This window comes from Anser cygnoides, chromosome 6 (genome assembly GCF_040182565.1).
Source record: "Anser cygnoides isolate HZ-2024a breed goose chromosome 6, Taihu_goose_T2T_genome, whole genome shotgun sequence".
NCBI lineage: Eukaryota > Metazoa > Chordata > Aves > Anseriformes > Anatidae > Anser > Anser cygnoides.
This window is the reverse complement of record NC_089878.1, coordinates 9083074-9104650: the sequence shown is the minus strand read 5'-3', so window position 1 is coordinate 9104650 and position 21577 is coordinate 9083074. Positions and strand designations below refer to the sequence as shown.

Below are 21577 nucleotides of genomic sequence, written 5' to 3'. Positions count from 1 at the left end.
GATTGCTACAGTTCTTGGGGTAGGTGAATCCCTTTATACTTATTTTGTTCAGTGGAATTGTCTTGCAAAATTAAATCTCGCATCTTGCAAAGCCATATGTATATGCTTAAACTTTAGTTAGTGATTCAACACACTTCAGTTCATCTTTGGTAATTATCCCAAAGGGACTTTGCATTTATTGAAAGTACATACCTGCTTAAAATCTGTCCTGAGTAATGAATACTCTTTTTCCTGAAATGAGCCTAATGGAAAGAGGTCTCAGTTGAGGCTCAGTCAATTCGGAAAGCTGGACATCCCCTGAACTGCAGCTGCAACCTTTGTAAGGAATCCAGAAGCATCCTCAGCTGGAGCATAGGACTCTGAAAAGTCCAGGGAAGTGAAAGAAATCAAAAACCAGCACCTGAAACAGTCTGTGCTTGCAGCTCTTAGCACTGTGAGCTGTACAAATGGAGGCTGCACTCAAAAACTGCCCTCAGGAACTGGGAGACAAATGATAGCTGCAGAAAATAATGCTGGTGGTAAAGTAAGAAAACAGCAAATTGTGACCACATCTTAAAGGCAAGAGATCCTAGGGAACAGAGTCATAACTTCCCAGAAAAGGTTCATTTTGCTTTTTATAAAAGTACTTTCATTCTTTTATTTCCACCACTAACTCCACGTTGGTGATAGTCTTCTACAGATGCCCACAGCACTGGAAGGCCTTGTATTTTATGAACCAGTTTGATACTTCTTGCTGCAGCACAACACTTGGTAGGTCACAGAGCTGTCCCATCATGTTTTTTTCTCTCTTCCCTCGGATTTTTTTGACACACAGTCTCCTTTCCACTGTCCCACCTCTGTTTGTTGCCATTTACATATTACCTCATTTTCTGGGCTGTCGTTTTTCTTGTGGAAAGAGTATGGCCATACCTGATTGTCCTGAAATGACCATACCTATCTGTTTGTTCACAGTCCTGGAGACTTCACAAACAACCCATAACAAAACCAGAAAGCCTTTCTTCTCCTGTAGCTCTCAGTTACTAACTCATTGTCTGTTCAACAAGGCAATTTCTGTTCTGTATTATTCCTAGCCAGCTCTGAGAGTAAGCCAATGGGAAGAGAGCGGGATTCACCTCAACTAGTTTTACTGCTGATTTTTTCCCCTAGCTATTATATAGAAAATTATCAAGGCTGCAGAGTGATAGGAAGGAAACTCTCAGTGGAGTTAAGCTCCTAGTGGCCATTTACATCTTTCCTGTCCACCTCCTTTCTTGGAACAAAGCCGCCTTCACTTAAAACCTGTTTTTCTGCCCCTCAGCATTGCTATTAGTTTCCCTGGTGCTGTGTGAAATGTATAACACGTGGGCCGGCCAGGTCAGGTTAGTAATTGTGCAGGCAAGGACAAAAGACCTTTAGCACTAATTGAAGCCTTGGCAAAGGCATTTGTGTCTGTTTCTGAAAGGAGAATTTACATTTTCACAGTTGCATTATCACGTGAATAGAAAGGATCTGGGTGTTTTTAATGCTACATATATCTAGGTAAGGATTTGTATAGCACAGGTTTGTCATTGTACATGACTCTTGCAGTGGGGTGCAGCTGAGGAAGATAAAAGGCTATTCCTTGTTCATACTGCAATTCCAAAGGGGCTTTCTCAACTTATCTGTGTTTCAGCTGTTTGCAGTGGCTGTTTGACTTCTTAATAGCAGTAGGTGCTGATTCAGAGAGTGATTTCATGTTAAGGCGTCCTAGCAGTAATTGCATTTCTAGTGATATCTTCTGCAAGGAAACTTGTGTCATGACGGGATGAGGAAGTATCAGCAATGGGTGGGTCATGGCTGATGGCTGCGGTTGTGTGAGATGAATCTGGCCTCAGAGGTAAGGGGACAATTGATCCTGAATGGCTTAATGGCTTTTTGCCTCTTGGTGGTTTCAACATGGAAGTCCCACTCTGCTGTGGATACTCTGATGAATATACTGGTGTGACATTTATTACTGTCTGGACATTTTATACTTCAATAATTCTGAGATCTGCATAGCTCTAATTTGGATGTACCAAGTCGTGAGTGGAGCTGGAGAACCCCAGCCTCGCAGATCACACTGCAAATTGCACAGCATGGTGTCCTTTGGATCAGGCTGTAAAGTTTCATTTTTACAAACAGATCCCTTTTCATTGTCTGGGTCTAAGGTTACTTGTAACTCTCATAAAATGTCCTGTTGGTATTTGATCATAGGCTTGCTGGGTGGTGGTGGCACCAGCTGTGTAATACGGATGGTATTTTTTCATTACCCTTTCAGTGTGCCATGTAAAAAGATTACAGATACGTATAGAGCATTTTTCCTGCCAGGTTTGAAAATGCCTTCAAATGATGATTCTTGTCACAGTATATGTTTTGACACTATTGCTGCAGTGAATACTGTAAGCTTCCTGGTTTTAGATTGTTTTCATTCTGCTTGTATAATCTAATTTATTGAAAACAATTATAGATACACTTCTTCTCTTACACCTACACCATCCACCTTTAGAACTTGTTGGTAGGATAGCAGGAAAATCAAACATGTTCACAACAGGGTATTCCTAAGAGCATTTACATTTCTGCAGGTCATGGACCTGCAGAGGATTTTGTAGCTGTCAATTCTACACAGTTTGTTTTTGGCTTTGCAAATAACACGGGTGGGAAAAAGTCCCGAGAAGCTTGTTTGACAGAGGTGAAGTAAACTGTAAGGAAGATGATACACAGATATTTCTTCCCTCCTGCACAGAAGAAAAAAACAGGTGTGGTATTGGTTAGGAACAGTATTCAGGTTGCTGATGAGAAATCTGTCTAGTTCATAACATAATATGATATTAGGTTGAATAAATGTAGTTTTACTACGAAAGTACTTAATAGTGTAAGATTGAAATGAATGAGTAGAATAAACAGTGAAACATCTTAAAGTGTTACTCTACAGGTTTAAGACATGCTTGACAATTAAGTATGTAAAGATGGTAAAATCAGGCTAAGAAGGCATGCTTAATGGTTTGGTTGTTTAACTCTTTCAGTGAAGGATGTTTCTAGACACCTTATCATCCATTCCTGTCATCATTAGCTAAAGATGAGAGGGTAAACCTTGGCAGAAGCCATCTATTTGAACAAGAGTGAAATACTGTTTCTTGTTTCTGCCAGAAGAAATCTGCAATATCTTCATATATTTTCAACGACTATAGGTACAAATTAATGTATTCAAAATCTTAATTTTATTTGGGTCCAGTGTGTTCTGATATCAACAGAACTCTCTCATTAGATTCTCCAGGGTCTTGTGTCCTCATCAAGTTCTGCTTGCAAATACCATTCTACAAGTTTGGGCCTTTCATTTTCTTCCCCCTCATTTTGAGGTGTTTCTGAGAATTTTGACCAAATAAGGATTTGGGAAGTTCTCTCAAGTCTTTGATGCTTTAGAAGTACTTCTGTTCATTCTAAAAATGTGAGCTATTTCCCAAACTAAGTAGAAAGGAAATATAAGCAGCACCTTGGACCTGCTGCACTGGGACAAGCTCTGTTGTTGCAGCGAAAGATGCCAGCCAGGGACGTGAGGCTGGGAGGCCACCGTCCTCCACCCGCCTCACAAAGTATTTCTTCTGAGCAGTGCTGATGCTGCCTTGAGGCATTTCTGGCCACTGTCTGGCATCAGAGATGCGAAACCAGGACTCATATGAATTCTCATCTGGATTTTACGGGACCACTTTTGTGGTTGTCATTCCTCTGTTACACTGTGTCGTTGCTGTTTGACCATGTGGTCTTTTTCTGGTTGGATTTCTTCAGTTGGCAATTGTTTTGCTAAGCCATTGGTGCCTCTGGTTTCATGGTGTGATTGTTGTGTAACTCACAACTGTTTGACCTCTGAGATTTATTTGTCCTTTTCCAACAGGTTTTAAGTTGATGTCAAAAAACATTAAGCTTTCAAAGACGTAGAGTTGTGATGTTCTCAGAACAAAACCAGCCAAAAGCATTGATTTGCAGTTGGCAAGAGGGCATTTGCTTCAATGAGCAGTGCTTTTAAAAGCAGTTCTGTTTGCTGTGTGCCAAAGAGTCCCTGCGTCCCCTTTCAAAGCACCTTCGTGTAGCAAAGCCTACCACTTTAACAAATGAAATAGTGTTTATGCGAAATGATCTCCCACGCATTCTCAAATCTTTCAGTGGTGTTTGCATTGAAATATTTCACCTAAATGACAGAGCAGTTCAGAGCTCCACTTGATGCTTTTCATAAAGACATCCACTGTGTCAGAAAGGGCTGCATTCTGGCCTGGTGACCATGAGCAGTAGCTTACTCATATACACCGTCCTCCTAACATCTAGAGGGATAGGGATGTGTGAGCTTCTTTTGTTGCTAGAGGGAATAAAATCTGGCCCATGACACTGAGTAATCTGGTTATTTTAATCACTGCCTGTGACTTTCTGAATTATCATCTGTATTACGGGCTAATATGATCTCTTTGGTATTCAACAATGACTTTTTTAAAATTACCATATATATTATACAGAGCTAACATATTAAGAGATACCTTAAGGGTAATTATCAAGTGTGTAATTTCATCTGTAGGTTCTTATAATGATGGTTAATGTCATATATGCTTTTTAATAAAATAACAGGCTCGTAACCCTACCTGACTATCCTTTATGTGTCATATAATTAGTAAGACCAAGCTGTGGTGTTCAACTGTGTGCCATACTGACGGTATGTGGCTTGTCTTTCATCACAGTAAGAAAAAGGTTAAGGCCAGGCATATTTCCTTACATGTACAAGTAGCTGGATGGGCTTGTTAACGAAAGTACTTGTACCAGAACGTATACGCTCATTTAAAAAACAAAACAAACAAACAAGAAAAACCAAACATCTGTTGATCTAGTGACTTACCATACTACTACATGCAAAATTTAAAGGAAGTAAAAAAGGCAAGTGGATTGCAACCCTTGGATAAGAAATTGTTTTCCTTATAATCCACTTTGAGTACTGAAAATTTGTGTCCAGCTCAAAGCATTTGGTAAGAAGCTTTGTCTTGAACTGAGGGTGCTTGCCTGGAATTTAGAAGATCTGGGATTGTTTCCTAGTCTGGCCAAATTTCCCTGGGGCTTTGGCTAAGTCACTTAATCTTTCTGGTCTTCAGATTTCCTGTCTGAAAACTAGGGACTGTAATACTTAGTTCCTTCGTCTCACCTTCCCAGGTTTTAAACTTGATTGAGTAAGATACCAGTGGCTGGTTTTTGTTTGATTGTTTTGTTTCGTTAGTTTTTGGCAATTACCATAAAATCGTTCAAATTGGAAGGAACCTAGTCATGTGATCCCAACTCCTGCTCAGAGCAAGGGCAATGCTGAATTTCTGTTTGTTACTTAATTACTGTGAACAATATTAAAGGAACCAGATCCTACAAGATTCTTTTAAAAAAAAAAAAAGAAAAAAGTAAGATTATTTTACTGCTCTTTGTCCTTCAGGGAATGATGTACCTGGAAGAGAGGAGACTTGTGCACCGGGACTTGGCAGCCCGTAACGTCTTGGTGAAATCACCAAACCACGTGAAGATCACTGACTTTGGCCTGGCCAGACTTCTGGAAGGGGATGAGAAGGAATATAATGCTGATGGAGGGAAGGTGAGGATTTTCCTTGTCTGGAATTAAACATATCCCACTGTTAGAAATCTGCTGAAGTTACTTGTTAGGATGGTGTATCTTTAGCAGACTGTATCTTTGTAAGGAAGTCTGACAGTGACTTAGCAAAGCCCTGTCTTCTGGCAGTGAACTGTACAAGTGAAAGCTGCTCATTTTTCCTCAGTGAACTTCTCCAGGTCCAGAAATAAAATTGTCAGAACAGTTTCCACACTCTGAATTAGCTTTTGCTCATAAGTTCTATTTTGTATCTTGTCTTGAAGACTTCTGAAGTCAGTTCAATGAGTGACTGATGTTCTAGGGCACTTCTGCCAAGTCTCTTTCTCTGGTCAGTATGGACCTCAACAACTTGCAGTCCCAGGTTCCCAGACAGGTTATTTTACAGAAAACAAAAAGGAAGGCCACAGCCCATGCTTGTTTTTGTAGCATACGAGAGTTACATCTGCTTAGCAAAGAGCCACCCCTTCTGTCACCATGGAAGAGCCTGTGGATGCTATTTCTCACATCCAAGTTCAAGTCTGCAATACCATGCTGGATGCCAGGCCACTAAAAAGCTTTCCTCAGGATAATTTTGAAACCAGATATTTTCCCATATTACTTTTCTGCATACAGCAGAACTTCCATAAGTGCCTTGCCCCAGCTTTAATGCTTTCAGATTAATACATTATAAATTTCAGAAGGCTGAAGTTGCTTACTGATGTCAGCTGCTCCCTCAACATTTTGGAATTCAACATATCAACCTGTCACAAAATCCCAAGGGGTTCTGCCTCTCCCGTCGTTCCTTTTTCCCAGTGTTCATTTTGCCTTCCATGTACTTTCTATCTGTGTTTTTCTGTGCTCATTTATGCCCTTGTGTGAGAAAAACAGCTGTTGCCAGTTTGTGCTTTTTTCCTGGCTGGGCTGCTGCGTTATTTGTGTGGCTGCTGCCCCTGGCAGCTGTTGCATGGGTTACATCAGTATTTCAGTCAATGAGGAGAGGTTGAGAGGAGTCACCAGTGCTTCCCCATTTCCCCCAGTAAAGAGACCTCCTGGCAAGGAAGGTGGAGTTCTGGCATTCTTCCCTGATGCTTTCAGTTCTCTCATCCCCTCTTCAATAACCCTTCTGCCTCCTCTCTGTCTCTTGCCTCCATCAGGCAGTGAATGACAGAAAATGAGCTGGTCCTTCCAAACCAGCTGTCCCCTGGCAGCTGTTATATCCTGTCTTGGACTTGTGAGGCCAGTCATGCTGCTGGGAGTTCTGGAGCTGGATTTACACATCAAATGTGTCACTTCCCAGTTCCACAGAAATATGCTGTTAGGTCCAGAAAACACTTGCAGTTTAACTTTGTATTGTAAGCATGCTGAGAGAGATGGGCTCAGTTTCCATCCTTGGAGATTTTTGCTACTAGACTGGCTAAAGCCCTGAGTAACTTGGTCTGATCTCATTGCTGACCCTGCTCTGAGTCTGAGGTTCAGGACTTCTTGAGGTCCCTTCCAGGCTGAGTTATCCTGTGATGAACAATGCAGCTTTGCTTCTTCTAACAGTTGTTCCAGTCTGAAACAACCCAACCATGTTTAATGGGAATGAAAGCAGTACGCTTCTGTGGAACTTGGTGGAGGAGGATGAACTGTCTTTGCAAGTGCTAAGCCACCATTTAATAGAGCGCTATTTTTGCCATAACTGTATAGGTTATGTTCATTAGTCAACTTCATGGAAGGTGTTTTCATAAGGGTTTGAAAGAAGACACATCCTCTGCCTTTACACCCACCATCTGTTCAGATTTTGCATGCAGTTAGATCTCTCTTCAATTTATTCCACTACATGTTGCATAGCTCCAAATCAGAGGGGACCAGTACAGGTCCATGCCAGGTAAGATTCACTTAAGTGTCTGTCTATTAGAAATTACTGGACTTCAAGACTGTGCCTCAAAGGCCCAGCTCAGAAATAGAAAACACCAGGAATTTCATTTTAACACAAACTCCAGAGGGAGAACCCTAATTCCAAACCGAGTTTTGCATTTGCCTACACACCCTTTCCTATCAGGAAAGAGAGAAGCTTCCCCCAGTGATGATTCACAGCCAGAGGCTATCTTGGGACTTCTGACTTGTTTTCTAGAGCAACAGTTCTCACTGCAGTAATGATACAGACAATTGGGAAGGCTAAGTTCCTAATGAATATTACAAGTTAGAAATTAAGCACAGTAAATCCTCCCTATTGCCTGTTTACCCTGATGATGATTATGTAGACTGTGAAGTATTATGGACGTTGCATTATTAACTAGCCTCATTAGAGAGCAATCAAGATAGCAGAGCCAGGTTTTGCAAACTGTTGGGCAGAAGAGCTTCTGTGTTCTACCTTCTGCTGCACTTTTTAAGGGGATTGGATGGAATTTTTACATAGGTCCCAACTTTACACAGGCATGATGAAAAAGCGAGTTGTTCTCCTGTAACTGAATCAATGAAATTCAGATGGTATGAAAAGTTCTGCAGGTAACTGGTTTGCATTTCTCACCTGTGTATGTTCGCTGAGTCAAAATCCATTCTAGAGCCCAGGGACAACCACTTCCTCTGATGTGGGGTAGTGCTGTTTTTTCTCTAAGCTTGCACTTGAAAGAGAAAACGGGGAGGAAGCTGTTACGTACATACACGATCCAGCTTTATTGTTTTAATATTGTATTTCTAAGCTTGCATTTTTCTTGTCTTTTCTTAGATGCCAATTAAGTGGATGGCTCTGGAGTGTATACACTACAGGAAATTTACCCATCAGAGCGATGTTTGGAGCTACGGTAAATCTTCATGTGATTAGTTTAAATAAGTGTATCTTGTAAAGTGTTAAACCAAGTTGTGTTACTCTGTTACAGATAGCCCTTTTTCTTTCAGAAAGGATAGAGGAGTTAATTCTAGTAGTTTTTACTTTTTTTTTTTTTTTTTTTTTTAAATAATGTGTAACTCTAAACAGCAATTGTTACTTGTCTCCTACCTTACTTCCCTGCTCACAAAAAGTACGGATGACTGCTGTAAGGTCTGGTCAGGTAGAAATTTGGATGATTATTATGACAGAAGAAGGCTTCTTTCAGCTTAGCCACAGATTCATAAAAATACAGCTGCGGGTCATAATTTCCAGCAGTCCTTTGAAAATCTTAACTATAAAAGTCATGAATGTCAAAAAAATATTTTCAGACTTATGGGAATTTCTGTACCTACAGTCAGATAAAAGGGAATTTGCCATAATACAGAGCAAATATAGCAAGAGAAAGAAGAGAAAGAGACAGTCTCTTCAAGCTAACTAAAACACGCATGGGTTTAATTTCACAGATAACTTCGGAATTGGTTAGTCAGGTCAGTTCATGTGAACTCCACACACAAAAAAATAACCTTTGAGAATGAGATGTTCATTTAATGTTGGAAACGGTGTTATCCAGATGAACTTCTATGCCACGTGTTTAGTTCTCTGCCTGTTTATTTCACACAGGTATTACTAACAAAATCTTATATACATTTGTAAGTGGAATGTATCTAGGGCTTACAGATGCCTATTTGCATTTCTTGTTGCCATATCATTTTGAAACAAAAAGCCATGCAACTCTATTCATTACTCACTTCTACCTGTGGGTAGCAGCAAAAGACACTGTTTGCTGTGACTGAGTAGCTGCCCTCTTCTATTCAGATAAGAAAAATATGAGAATTAAATTGATCATGTAAAGCTGCTCTTTCTACTCAAATTCTGCCCTACCTGTATCACTTAAGAAAAAATATGCCTCCGTTTATGAAATTCATTTTAAATGCAGGAAGCCTAGAATATCTATAATCAGAAAGGACAAAACCAAAAAGACTTGACAAGTTACAGTTATTGAACATCAGCAAAGAGGTGAATGAGGGTAAACTAAATACGTGTTTTATACATAATGTATTTTTGCCCACTGCTTTTCATGTTAGTCTGACAGCTGTCAAAATATGGCTACTGATCTGGAGGCATGTTTTAAATGACCTTTGCAATAAAATAAGAACAAAACCAAAGAAACCGGTGTGAAAGAAGCATTTTCAATATTGAAGATTTTGTTTGGTGACAAATTGTTGCTTATGATATATGACCTTTATTTCCAGCTCTGATGCCAAAACCAATCCTATGGCTATTCAAAAAGAGAATCTTGGTTTTGAAGCACAGCAGTATCATAACTCAAATCCATAAGGTGTTTTAAGGAAAAATAATAATACAAGTGGCTGTGAATGACTTAAAAGGCAAAGACAATGACATAACACTATTCAGTGCTGTACCTTTGTGAGAAATTGATGCTCTGAGTTAGGGAACATCTTTGTTTTTTCCCTTTAGAATAACAGAGTACATCAGCTATTCATTTGCCTTTTTGATATGATAAAAGAGCAAGATACATTCTTTTAATATTGCATCCATTTACTTTCCCAGTGTTTATTTGTCTTAGACCTTTCTGTTGTGCTTCAGATCTATCATGCTGCTTCTTATGCCAATAAAAATGAGGGAAGTTGCTTTTGTAGCTTAACAGTAAGTTCCATTTCACCATTTTCTGGTGCTTGTTAAATGGCAAACCAAATTTGAGTATTTTCACAGGCCCTGGTAATGAAGAGATTGCAGTCCAGAACTGGGCCACAATACCAACCTGTAAGAAATTGGGTAGCAATCTAAGTAGTATGACTTCAAATATTAACATTCTTCCTTTCCGTCTAGGAGTCACTATCTGGGAGCTTATGACCTTTGGTGGAAAGCCATACGATGGGATCCCGACTCGAGAGATCCCTGACCTCTTGGAGAAGGGAGAGCGGTTGCCCCAGCCTCCAATCTGCACTATTGATGTTTATATGGTGATGGTGAAATGTAAGTAATTGTAGTTTTTAATATCCATGTTCAGTGTGAGAGAAATCCTCTTTTAGAATATTTGCATCTGTATTCTCTGACAGTGCTGGGTAATAGTGCAAGCTGTTTCAAAACAAAAGCTTCCCAAGATACTGTAAATTCCATTTAAATACTGTGTACACATTTTTTGCAGTTGCAAAATATAAGAATTCAGCCGTGAAGGGTTGAGTTAGCTTCTTATTACTGTCAGATGCTATCTCAAATTCTTGCTGTGAAGTCAAAATTGTGTCATTGTTATTGTAAACCCTTGTCATTTCCATGACAATTGATTTTGATGTTAAAAAAGATAGTATTAAACATAATTATGGTACATGGATACTAAGCCAGTGAAGGTTGGGAGGAGAAATGCTAGTTCCAAATATCGAGGAAAGAAAGCGTGAATGTTTTATTGTTAGTAAAGGATTGATGATTGTAATAGTAATAATAAAAAGCAAAATTAATATAAGGAATAATACAGAAAGGAGATTTTTCATTCTTAGTCCAATATAAAAATTTATGGATATTTTTACTTCAGCAAAAAAGGAAAACAACTTGTAGTTGGTTTCTTCCTACCCTTTTTATCTTCAAGATACCTACACTAGTGACTATATTCTCCAAGGCTATGCTTCTAATTTAAAAAGAATTAGGGACATCTCTCTGGTGTTTCTGACTTAATTTAAGTGAGATTAACATACAGCTATCTCATCCATCTTCTATGGACCTTTCCCTTTTGCCTTGTACACAAAAACACAAAGAAAATAACACTAACAGAGGTAAATAAGCTTTTTCTGAATACAGCTAGAGTTGCTAGCAGTTCATGAAGCTGGTAGTGTGAACACCCTCTCTAATTCAGGAGTTTGCATTTGGAATGTGCAGAATTTCATCTCTTCTTTTCCTACCCCAACTCTTTGTTAAAGTATTGAGCTCTGCGCAGCTTAGTAGTGGTGAAGAATTTGAACACCTCATCTGTAGTATGGGCTGGTTCAGTTTTGGACACGTCGAAATTTACGACAGTAAAGAACTGCCCGTATCCTATAAAGGACTGTTCTCAGGATAGTTCAAAGACTGGTGAAGAACGTGACTCCATCAAACACTTAAGTAGGGTACTGTGGGGGAATTTTCAGTGTGGCTTAATGTAAGTCAGGCTCTGCATACCAAAAATGGGCAAGATTTGAATCACCAGCACTGCCTGGTGCCTGCCAACCCCCTTGGGTTCCAACAGCCAGGTAGTTGTGATAGGGAGGTAGAGAGGGATTTTCTTTTCTACATCAGCTATCCATAACTGTTACATACTGATACGAGGACAGAAGGCATTTGGTAACCACCAATGTTACTTAGAAAAGAGTTGTTTGTATTAGTTAATAGATCAGTTCTCCTTCATATTACATTCCTACCCTAAAGACAATTCTGTGAGTCTTACTAAAGAAGCCATACAATTAAACCATATCTTGGTGACTTCAGGATGGAGACTAGTACACCAGTACTCTCCTGTTACTTACGAATAAATGTTGCAGAACCATGCGTACAACAATTAGCAGTCTCAACATGTTCAGGCAGATCTGGGAAACCGAGAGGAAAGGTGCTTGAATTATCACAGACCTTTTAACACAAGTGCATGCAGGTAGGGAAATCACCAGAACAGTACAAGGGGTTCATGTTGGTCAAGTGCAAATATATCGAAGCTGGTAGGATTTCTAATGAGTATGAGGTTATTCTCAGAGAACAAAAGGAAGTCCTAGCAGACTGACTGTTCTGGAAGATGGAAAGTCTCAGCTAGATGTACAGGCTTAGTCCTGTAATGCATGTGTGGAGTTCTTTATAATACCTTTTGTTGTTGTTGTTGCTTTGGTCACTTCTTCAGTTAAAGGCTATGAAGGAGATAAGGCCTGCTTCATTTTGCCTCCCTGACAAATGAGAACGTGTTCTTGGGGAGTTGCTGAGAGAATTTTCCCTTAGAAAAAGCTGATGCTGAGATAAACTAGTTGGTAGTAGTGACTGCCTATGCTACTTGCTTGTTTTGGAGAAAACACCTGAAGAGATTGAGAACTGTTGTTCTTAATGAATGTTTCTGGGAGAACGAAGGACCAAAGAATCACCCATGCACAATTAAAATAGCTTCTAATGCCTTGTGTGAGATCTGTGTTAATGATGCAGATACATGAATGCAGAATTAACTGAAAGGCAGGGTGGGAAGTCAGTCATCCTATAGAACTGTCAAACAGCTCTTTGTAATGTAAACCACTGTGGAACAGTAGTTCAAAGAAATGTGTTTAGCAGTAACTTTGTAATAAACCCACTAGGCTCAGATGAGATCGGGGATTAATTATATTTGAGGTTGGACAGATCCATAATATAAGATGGTCAGAATTGCCATCTAAACGGGCAAAAACAGAAAATTACAAGGCCATGTTACGGACTCTATTTTGGGGATGGGGAACAGGAACTCAGAGCAAATTAAGAAACCCTTGCAGTGTGGAACATCCAGTGTCCTCTGGCTGGGACCAGATGTTTTCCATTTTAGAGGCATCATAGAGTTCCGCCCTTCCGGTTTTCCTGGGCTCTTTATTGCATCTTTTCTCTAGGCAAGAACTATCAAGGACATCATTTCACTTCAAACTTGTGCATTTTTAAAAACTTAATGCTTTTTTTTCCTTGACAAGTAACCACTTACTTTGTTGTCTTTGATCTGTCCCCAGGCTGGATGATCGATGCTGACAGTCGGCCTAAATTCAAGGAGCTGGCTGCTGAATTCTCTAGAATGGCTCGAGACCCTCAAAGGTACCTGGTAATTCAGGTAAGCAACATTCGGGGAAAAGAGAAAAGAATTCTGCTTATCAAACCAGATTATTAAGGGGATTGCCTTTGAATCTTGGGAGTTCAGAATGCTCTTGAACTTAAATCAAACACAGTGACTGTAGTACTATACAGTAGTAAAGTAGAATAGCCAGTGTTGGTATCTCAGAAGTTAGGAGAAACACCTGAAGTTCACTTCCTAAGTCTGTGTTTGTGAGCACGTACACAAGCTCTGTCTTTGCAAGCTGCTGAGTAGTTTGCATTCTCTCATGAAATTGGGAGAAAAAAATTATCCATCAGTGGACTTACTTTAGAGCAAGGACTTGCTTGGTTGTGCAGTTGCTTAGGCTAAATTTCAGGGGATTACCCTGAAAAGAAACTTCCCTGCGCTGTTGAGATTGTGGGTTTTTTTTTTTGCATAGCCTAAACATAAAGGTTTCTCAGAAGGCAGGGAGTTGTGTCATATGGGTGCCTCATGCTGGAGAGGCTGTGTAGGCTCTGTGCAGCTTGTAGTGCTTCACAGGCTGTATGATACACACCAACATGCTTCATCACATGAAACCACACTTGTGACGGTGTCAATACCAGCACAGACACATCTGTTGACTAATCTAGCTACAACCATATACACCCTGCACACAGGCATGTGTAGACTTTTCTTTTGCTCCCACACCCTGCAGAAACCTAGAGTTATGTGTTTATTACATCTCAATCTCAAGCCATGGGAAACGAATCTGACCATTTGGTAAAGTCCTTGGTTAGTCCTAGTGTGTGAGCAGTGCGAATGGAAGTAAAGTAAAACTAAAAGAAGCAGGGTGATGTTGGAACACCAGAAACCAAAGCGTGAAATCAGTTTGACACGGGTACTCTTACACTCACATTGCCTCCACATCATGGAGTACAGTGTGGGGATAAGTCCAGCTGGTTCTTAGCTTCACACTGAGGTAAGATTTCCTAGCTGAAGATTCTCCAGAAGTACAGGCTGCCGCTTCCATGCCTCCTGACTGTTTCTGGGGCTAGTGGTAGTCTCATCACACAGCGTTTCATTTCACTGTGTAGGCATGCTAGCCTGCTAAAGGTGTATTATTGCACAGTGCCAACATATGCTACTCTCCTGCAACTTGAGGAGAAATAAAATAAATTTGAAAAGTAAAATGCTGGTCAAGAAGAATTACGGTGCTTTATTTCTCCTGTGGAATTCCCCACTGTGTTAAATCGTAGGTTCAGCTGTTATGAGTGACTCTGAAAAAATCAGTCTGATTAAATACTTAATTAGATAGGACATGTTTCCCCATTCAAAATCTCTTTTCCCCGCCTTCCTTTCCCCTGCCCTTCCCTCCCTTGTTACAACTACATATAGTCTAGTGGGTATTCCTTCCCGTTAAGCTTCTCCAGTGATCCTTGCGGACAATATGGGCCATGTAGATCCTGAAGAGAAACCAGGGTAACTCTGTTGCGCTGGTATCTCTGCCATTATGATTCCCCCTTCCCTCCAGAGGCCATCAAGAACGATGAGCTTGCTGTTGAGCTTTTAAACAGGTCTGTATGAATGCTGTAGTGCAGCCATGATTCCTTGCTGAATTCACATGTGGTAGAGTAATTCGTGAGGGGGAGGCCACTCTTGATCCATGCAGTTAAATTTAGTATCATTTCTATGGGCAGTTAGGCATTTAGGGCATGAGCTGCCTTTTCTGATAGTTTTTGGCACTGAGCAAAGCACAGCCATGATCTGCCTCTCTGGCTTGTAGATGCCGTTTCAATAAAAAATACTTATCATTGTTGCTGCTGTTGTTACCCAGTTTGATTTTTATTGCTTTCAGCTCTGTTACATTCCGCAGAACTTTCCATATGGATGAGAGGGAAATTTAGCCCACCGAGTCCCTAAAAATACAAATGAAAATAAAGCAAACATCCAAACACAGCAGTTGCCATGTTATTTTCCCCAACATGTAAGCCTAAATAGCTGAGATATTTCACAAAATACAACAGACCTTGACAGAATTTGGGTCAGAAACTGAGCTTGTATGGGAAAAGGAAGAAAGAACAAAAGCTCAGTCACAAGAATGCCAAAAAAAAAAAAAAGGCTTTGCTTGATTTATGCAGTTATTCCCTTTCTGTCATCATACTCCCAGTAAAAAAAATCAAATGATGTGGATGTGGTGCTTTAGAATAAACAAAACAGCATGTGCGGTCCCTGCAGCCTGGCTGCTAGGGCATGAAGAAGGCCTAAGTTCCCTGTTGGGAAATTAATCCATCTCTTTGCTGTTTTCCTCTCTCCATACAACCTATTCAGGGAGATGATCGTATGAAACTACCAAGTCCAAATGACAGTAAGTTCTTTCAAAACCTTCTTGATGAAGAAGACCTGGAAGATATGATGGATGCTGAAGAGTATCTTGTTCCTCAAGCCTTCAATATCCCTCCTCCCATCTACACTTCCAGGACAAGAATTGATTCCAACAGGGTAAGAGCAAGCTCTGACGGAAAATACTGCTTATTATAAAAGCACGGGTGGAGATTTAAGTACACTAATCAAACACAGGTGAGAGTTGCCTTGGGAATTACAAGCTTCCATTGTAAGGAGAGTGACTATAAAAATGTTGTCACTGGGTTCCCTGTTCATTGTGCCCAAGTGAATTTTGAATTAATAGCTCAGCCTTGAGTGAACAAAGGCTCGACTTGAACTGCCTGTCTTGAAAGCACAGCTGAAGCTTGTGAAGTCAGGCAGTGTTGTTTCTCAGTTGTGTACCATCCTGGCCAGGAAGTACATAGCTCTCATTCTCTGTCCCTGCAATCCTTTCGTCTTGACAGGGTTGGCACTGATGTAACTGAGGGCAGCTGGAATATACAGATAATGCTGCTTTTGTGTCTCAAGCCAGATTTCAGACCCAGCCCCTTTCCCTGTTTATATGTGATGCTTTCAGGGCCCGCCTTCACAAGCATGGGTTTTGGTTGAGCATATCAGAGATTTTGGCATGATGATCTTTGTAACATTCCTGTTAGGGAAGGATATGATGTTCATTTTACAGGGACAACTGAGGCACAGAGAGGATTCAGGTGGAATTCAGCTCACTTAACTGTAACCATCAAAAAGATAGAGATACAATCTAAGCTCTTCACCTGAACATCCAGGGGGTGATGATTGCTGCCCACTTTGGATATTTACAGTGGGATAAGTCACATTTTCGAGGTGTCTCTCTCTATCCACTGACTGCTGACAGCTCCAGAGCAGTCTCAGACCTGGTGCACGAGGTCTGGTGAAATTAATTCTGCTGTAAATGCCACAGCATGAGAGGAGCCCTGCTGTATGTGGGACCTGAGTGCAGGTTTCCTGAATTCCTTTTCACTCTGGAGTTTCCTGTCTGCAGCTCTGACCTCTGCCCAGTGCTGCATTTGGCTCTGGCCTTTTAATAGTTTATAGTTAGCAGATGCCCCCCCTTCTCACAAAACTAAGAAATGGTAAAATGTCATTGCTGATGCAAGGACATTTGCACAAGCATCAGATGTATTCAGTAATTAGGGACTTCCCTTGTTGGGTTGGATTTTTCTCTCCACTCTGCTTTTAGTGGAAAGTCCCATTTTGAAACACTAAGTGCAGTCTCATTGAAATGCTCGTATTTATTCCATATGGGTTAGAATTCTATCAAACATTTCTGCATAGTATAGATAGTCCCAAATTCACACGCTGGTCCGAATCCAGCTCAAACCATTCTGTGATTCCATGCATTGATTACACCATGTGTGGCAGGGAGGAGGTAAGTGATGGAGCAAAGAGCTCTGGAACCAGGTCAATATTCATGTCCTGACTGTACTCTGCATGATGCTCTTTCACCTCTCCTGAGTAAATTATTCTGGAATAAGGAAGACAAAACCTAACCTTAAACAATATCCGATAAATTCATAAGGAAATTGCTACTGTTTTTAAAGGCAAGGAGACTTGAGAAGTGTTTGGAAGAGGCTGGGTTGTAGTCCCAATGGCTAAGCTGGATTCACCCAGTGGTTTTCCTGCATCACTAGACAGCAGTGCAGAGGCGAATGATGCATGATTTAGCAATAAACAAGAAACTTCCCCTTTATTGCAACGAGAGTTTTTAGGGCTGACGCTGATCTGAAATAAGTTAGTTTTACTTCAGCTGTCTCTGGAGAGGTTCTGTTTCCTTTGCTGCCAGCTTCTGAGAAAAGGAGGAAATGACAATAGTTACCTTCAGAAGTTGCTCACTTGTGCACTGCTGTAAATCACTGTAACTTTGTTTTACACAGCAGAGTACACCAACACTTAGACCAACATAGGGTAGCCAACACTCCCACTGAGAAATTCATGGCAAGCAAACCCAGAAATGTATTACTATTACTGTGCGAAAATTTAAATAACTTTCTCACAGCCTCTGCCCCACCTGCAGCCACACTGCTTGCACATGTGATCCCCCTGAAGTCAGCAGAACTGCAGAAGGAGACCCCAGGCCTTCATTTTGTCACACAGAGAGGCTCCATCACATTCTTGATGTGATGTCTCTTCTCTGCAGCTCGCAATTTCCCGTCTTGGTTTGAGACTGTGATCTGCTCCCACTTAGTCAATGGGAGCTTTGCTTTGCAGTTCAGTTTAATGACAATAGCAACTCTGTATCCTGCTTTCAGTAACTCCTACTACTGGGAATTTTTCTCTGGAATCATATGACAATCTAACACTTAAACGAATCTGGAATTACCCTTTGCCAAAAGTTTCCAGATTCTGAGCAAGGTTTTCTAACTCACAGAGGGCAGCTGGGGCACAGGAGGCTCACACTCAGCTCTGTGGCTCTGCACCCCCTCCAGCTTTGTAGTGTTTTTCTTCTTTGCAGAAGCCTCCTTACGGAGGGGTAATTTTTAAGGCAGAAAGAACAGATGGGCAAAGAAGTTGCCACTGAATTCCCAGCTGATTTATAATAGCACTTGCTGGAGTGGCTGCAGACTGACTTCTGACCTGTAACAATATTAACCTTTATAATATAGAGAGGCTGGTCCAGTGTCTTGCATTAGTATAAGTCTCAGTTTTATTTGCTAACAGCCCTGCATCTCCTGAATGCACTGCTAGTACTGCCACACAGGCATGCACTTCCAGACTGCAGGAAGGCCACAGCACAAAGTTGCTGGAGGGGCTTGGGGCTGCATCAAAGCCCCACAGAATCTTTGCATTCCTGGTTTCCTTTGCTGGAAGTTTTTTGTTGTTGTTGTTGTTTTCTGGATGTAGTACATTTGTGTTCTCTCTGTACAGAAAGCTAAGTGCCTTTGTGTTTTTCGAAAACACTCAGGTTCTTGGTGTGTTAACTGTTCTTCCTGTGAAGATTAGTGTTGGTTTGAAACAAAATATCCAGTAGCTCCTATAAGGCAACTGTGCACTTACTGTATATAGTGCAGTACCAGGGAATGTCAACGATAAGAATCACACAGAATTGATGTGCGGGCAGATCTCTCCACCTGCAGTTGCCTGATGATGTCTTTCTTTGTGTTTCTTTTGGATAGTTTGCAATTCGTGCTTGTTTGGTATAGTGAACGTTAATATTACACAAACTCATTATGGTATCGCTGCAGCCATAAATGCCAAATGAATTGATACAGCTTAGGTAGTTTGTGTTCACTGCGTCTGGCAAATTCAATTTTATGGGGAGATTGCCAGGCAATGTGGTGAAGTAAAACACGCAAAGAGCTACATAATCTTCTTGTCATTTTCAGAGATGAGAAGCTTGAAAGATACTGCATTTCACGTCTTAGTTGTTCTGACTGTCATTTTAGTGAAGGGGAAGCAGGTTATATGGTGGCAGGGCGTTGTACTCCTCTGACGGCTGTACTCAAACATTACAGGACCACAGGCTGGGGACAGAAGTTTGCAGTGAGAAAGCAGTGAGATGATAAGCCTCCCCACTCTTAGGCTCCAAAGGCCTGAGAAAGGGCATTTACTTTCTAAAGAAAGTGCTGAAGTTTCTCTGGGTTGATCTCAGTCCTAAATCCTTGCAGCTTTGGCCTGGGAGAGGCGCCACTGGTTGAGCATAAAGCACTGGTTGGATGCATAAAGCAGCATGTGCCTGTTCCCTCCCATGTGAGAGCTATTTGGATGTGAATCGGTAGCACAGAGCTGCTGCTCACAGAAAGAGGGCTGGAAGGAGGGAAACCTCGTGGCAAGTTTCCAGCTCCACAGGGAGTGCCACATCCTTCTTCCTCCAGGGATTACAGAGATGTACTGAAGGTGCAAGGCGCAGGCACAGCTTCAGCACTTGCATCACACCCAGACTGGCTTTGTACCAGCATTTCTTTAGGACCTCCGCTGCCGGGAGCAGAAGCTTGCCCACACTCTAAGCCCATAATAGTGCCCTGTGTTACAAAGTCCATCTCAAGACTGATGCAGTTTTGAAATAAAAATTAGCATCCTAAGCTAAATTGAATTCTTTCATGGCATCTGAAGTCTTCAGTTGCAATTTCAGCTCTTTGGCTTTTTCCAGCTTTTATTTTCCGTTGTCTAGAGATATTCTAGAAACATGGAGTTTTAGAAGGTCTGTGCTTCTGAGAGATAAACTGAATCCTCAGCAGTGTTTCCAGGAGCACGGTACCCCAGTTAGTGTTTGAGTGTCCTACATTCACAGCCATTAGATGATTCATTCAGGTATTTGTAACAAGTACTGTCCTGTGTGCACAGAGATAATACTAATACAGAAAGCACTCTGTGTACCCAGTGGTGCTTTTTGCTCTAAATCCTTGGCAAATTCCTCCTGAAAAACGTTTATACTGTTTGTTACTCACTGATGCTGTCTCTGTAATTTTACTCCATTCGCTGTATATCATGGAATGTCTGCCAACCCTGCAATTAAGTATCAAGCTAGTTTTTTAGGAGAGGGGTCTAATTCATATGTCCAGGGAGACTGTTCTGCTTGGCTACAGCAGGGTCTGGTATGCCAAAAGCCAGCTTTTAGTTCTCTGAGTAGTGTCTGGTATGCCACCCCAGAAGTCCTGGCACAGCTCTAGGGCTGGGAATGTCTGTCTCATGGCTGAACATCTGTACGTGTCTGTATATAAAAAGATCATTCCAGGGAGAAACTGGGCAAGGAGTTACCTTTAGGATTAATTTGATCTGGTTTCTGAATTTGAAAAGTAGCCATTTCCAAATTACAGAATTATAAAGGAGAAGGCTGTTAGTGATTTTTAGATGCATTTCATGTTGGTGTGGCATCTTCCCTTCCAAAGCTTATCACGGACAACAGGGACTGTTCACCCAACGAGATGGCTGCCGCAATTCAGTGACTTTAATTAGGCTCTTAAGTAGCAGGGCTGAATTTCTTAGGTACCTGTAGTGCTTCAGTGGTAGAAGATCAGATCTGAGGTCTAATAATGACCTCCCTTACAGACTGAAATCCAGCAGGTGGGGTCTGTAAGCACCACTCTCCTCAGTTGGTGCTGGAAGGAGGGATTTTGGAGAGCAGTCAGGATTTGGAAGGGCACTTCCCAGTGTGCCAGCACAGGTGAGCTTGTATGAGGGGTACTGGCCTTGCTGGTGGGGAAAGCTAGCATCCTTTTCTCTTGGCAAAGAGGAATTCATGAGGGAGTCATGATTTGTTTGTGATTCTCCTTGTGCCCAGGGCTTTGGTGTAGCAATCACTGTCTTCTTGGTCCTCACTTCTTTTCCTGTAAGAAAAGGCAGTTAATTGACCCTGCTCTTGAGTGGACTTTTTCTCCAGACATATCCTGGCTGTGTGGGGCTGATAGCAGTAAAACTACTTCATCCCAAAGTCAATAGATAATTTGTGTCAAGAGGTATCAAGGCTAGATGGGGGTGTACAAGTATTTTGTCTAGCCTCCTGGCATAAAATCAGCCAGGGACTCGTCTCCCAATTTCTACTTCAAGTGCATAAATGCTCTTTGAGGTGCAATTTGTCTTCCCAAAAGATTATCTTGATTGTATCATTTGGGATGGAAAATACATCACAGTTTAGAAGAGTCTCTGTGGGCATTTAACATGGACTTAAGCAGGGTTTGGATCCCAATGCTGTCCACCACACACCTTTTTTGTGCTAGATTAAGGAACTGCCAGTTACCAGAAATCTCTTCTGCCTAAGGGGCTGAGTAGGATAGCATCATTTGTACGTTTGGTGTTAGGGCAGAATACCACTGATGTTTCCTTTTTATTAGGTTTGTTTGTGTCATTTGCCATCCCTCTGCTTCTGCAATATCTTCCCCCAAATAATAACCAAATCTTTCCTTAGATTTCATGCTTCATGTCGGGTTGGGTTGTGGGTTTTTTTGTTTGTTGGTTTTGTTGTTATTTTTGTTGTTTTACTTTTCTGTCCAGTGTC

General features: G+C 41.2%; 1 protein-coding gene across 5 annotated transcripts in view; it reads left to right on the top strand.

Annotated features, from left to right (window-relative positions):
• ERBB4 (erb-b2 receptor tyrosine kinase 4) overlaps positions 1-21577 on the top strand; it is a 579191-nt gene that overhangs the window by 535105 nt on the left and 22509 nt on the right. For all 5 annotated transcript variants that reach the window (XM_066999837.1, XM_066999836.1, XM_066999835.1 and 2 more), the window contains 5 exons: positions 5450-5605; positions 8310-8385; positions 10302-10448; positions 13163-13260; positions 15553-15723. In XM_066999837.1, coding sequence (XP_066855938.1) covers positions 5450-5605; positions 8310-8385; positions 10302-10448; positions 13163-13260; positions 15553-15723 — 648 coding nt within the window. The remainder of the gene's footprint in view (positions 1-5449; positions 5606-8309; positions 8386-10301; positions 10449-13162; positions 13261-15552; positions 15724-21577) is intronic.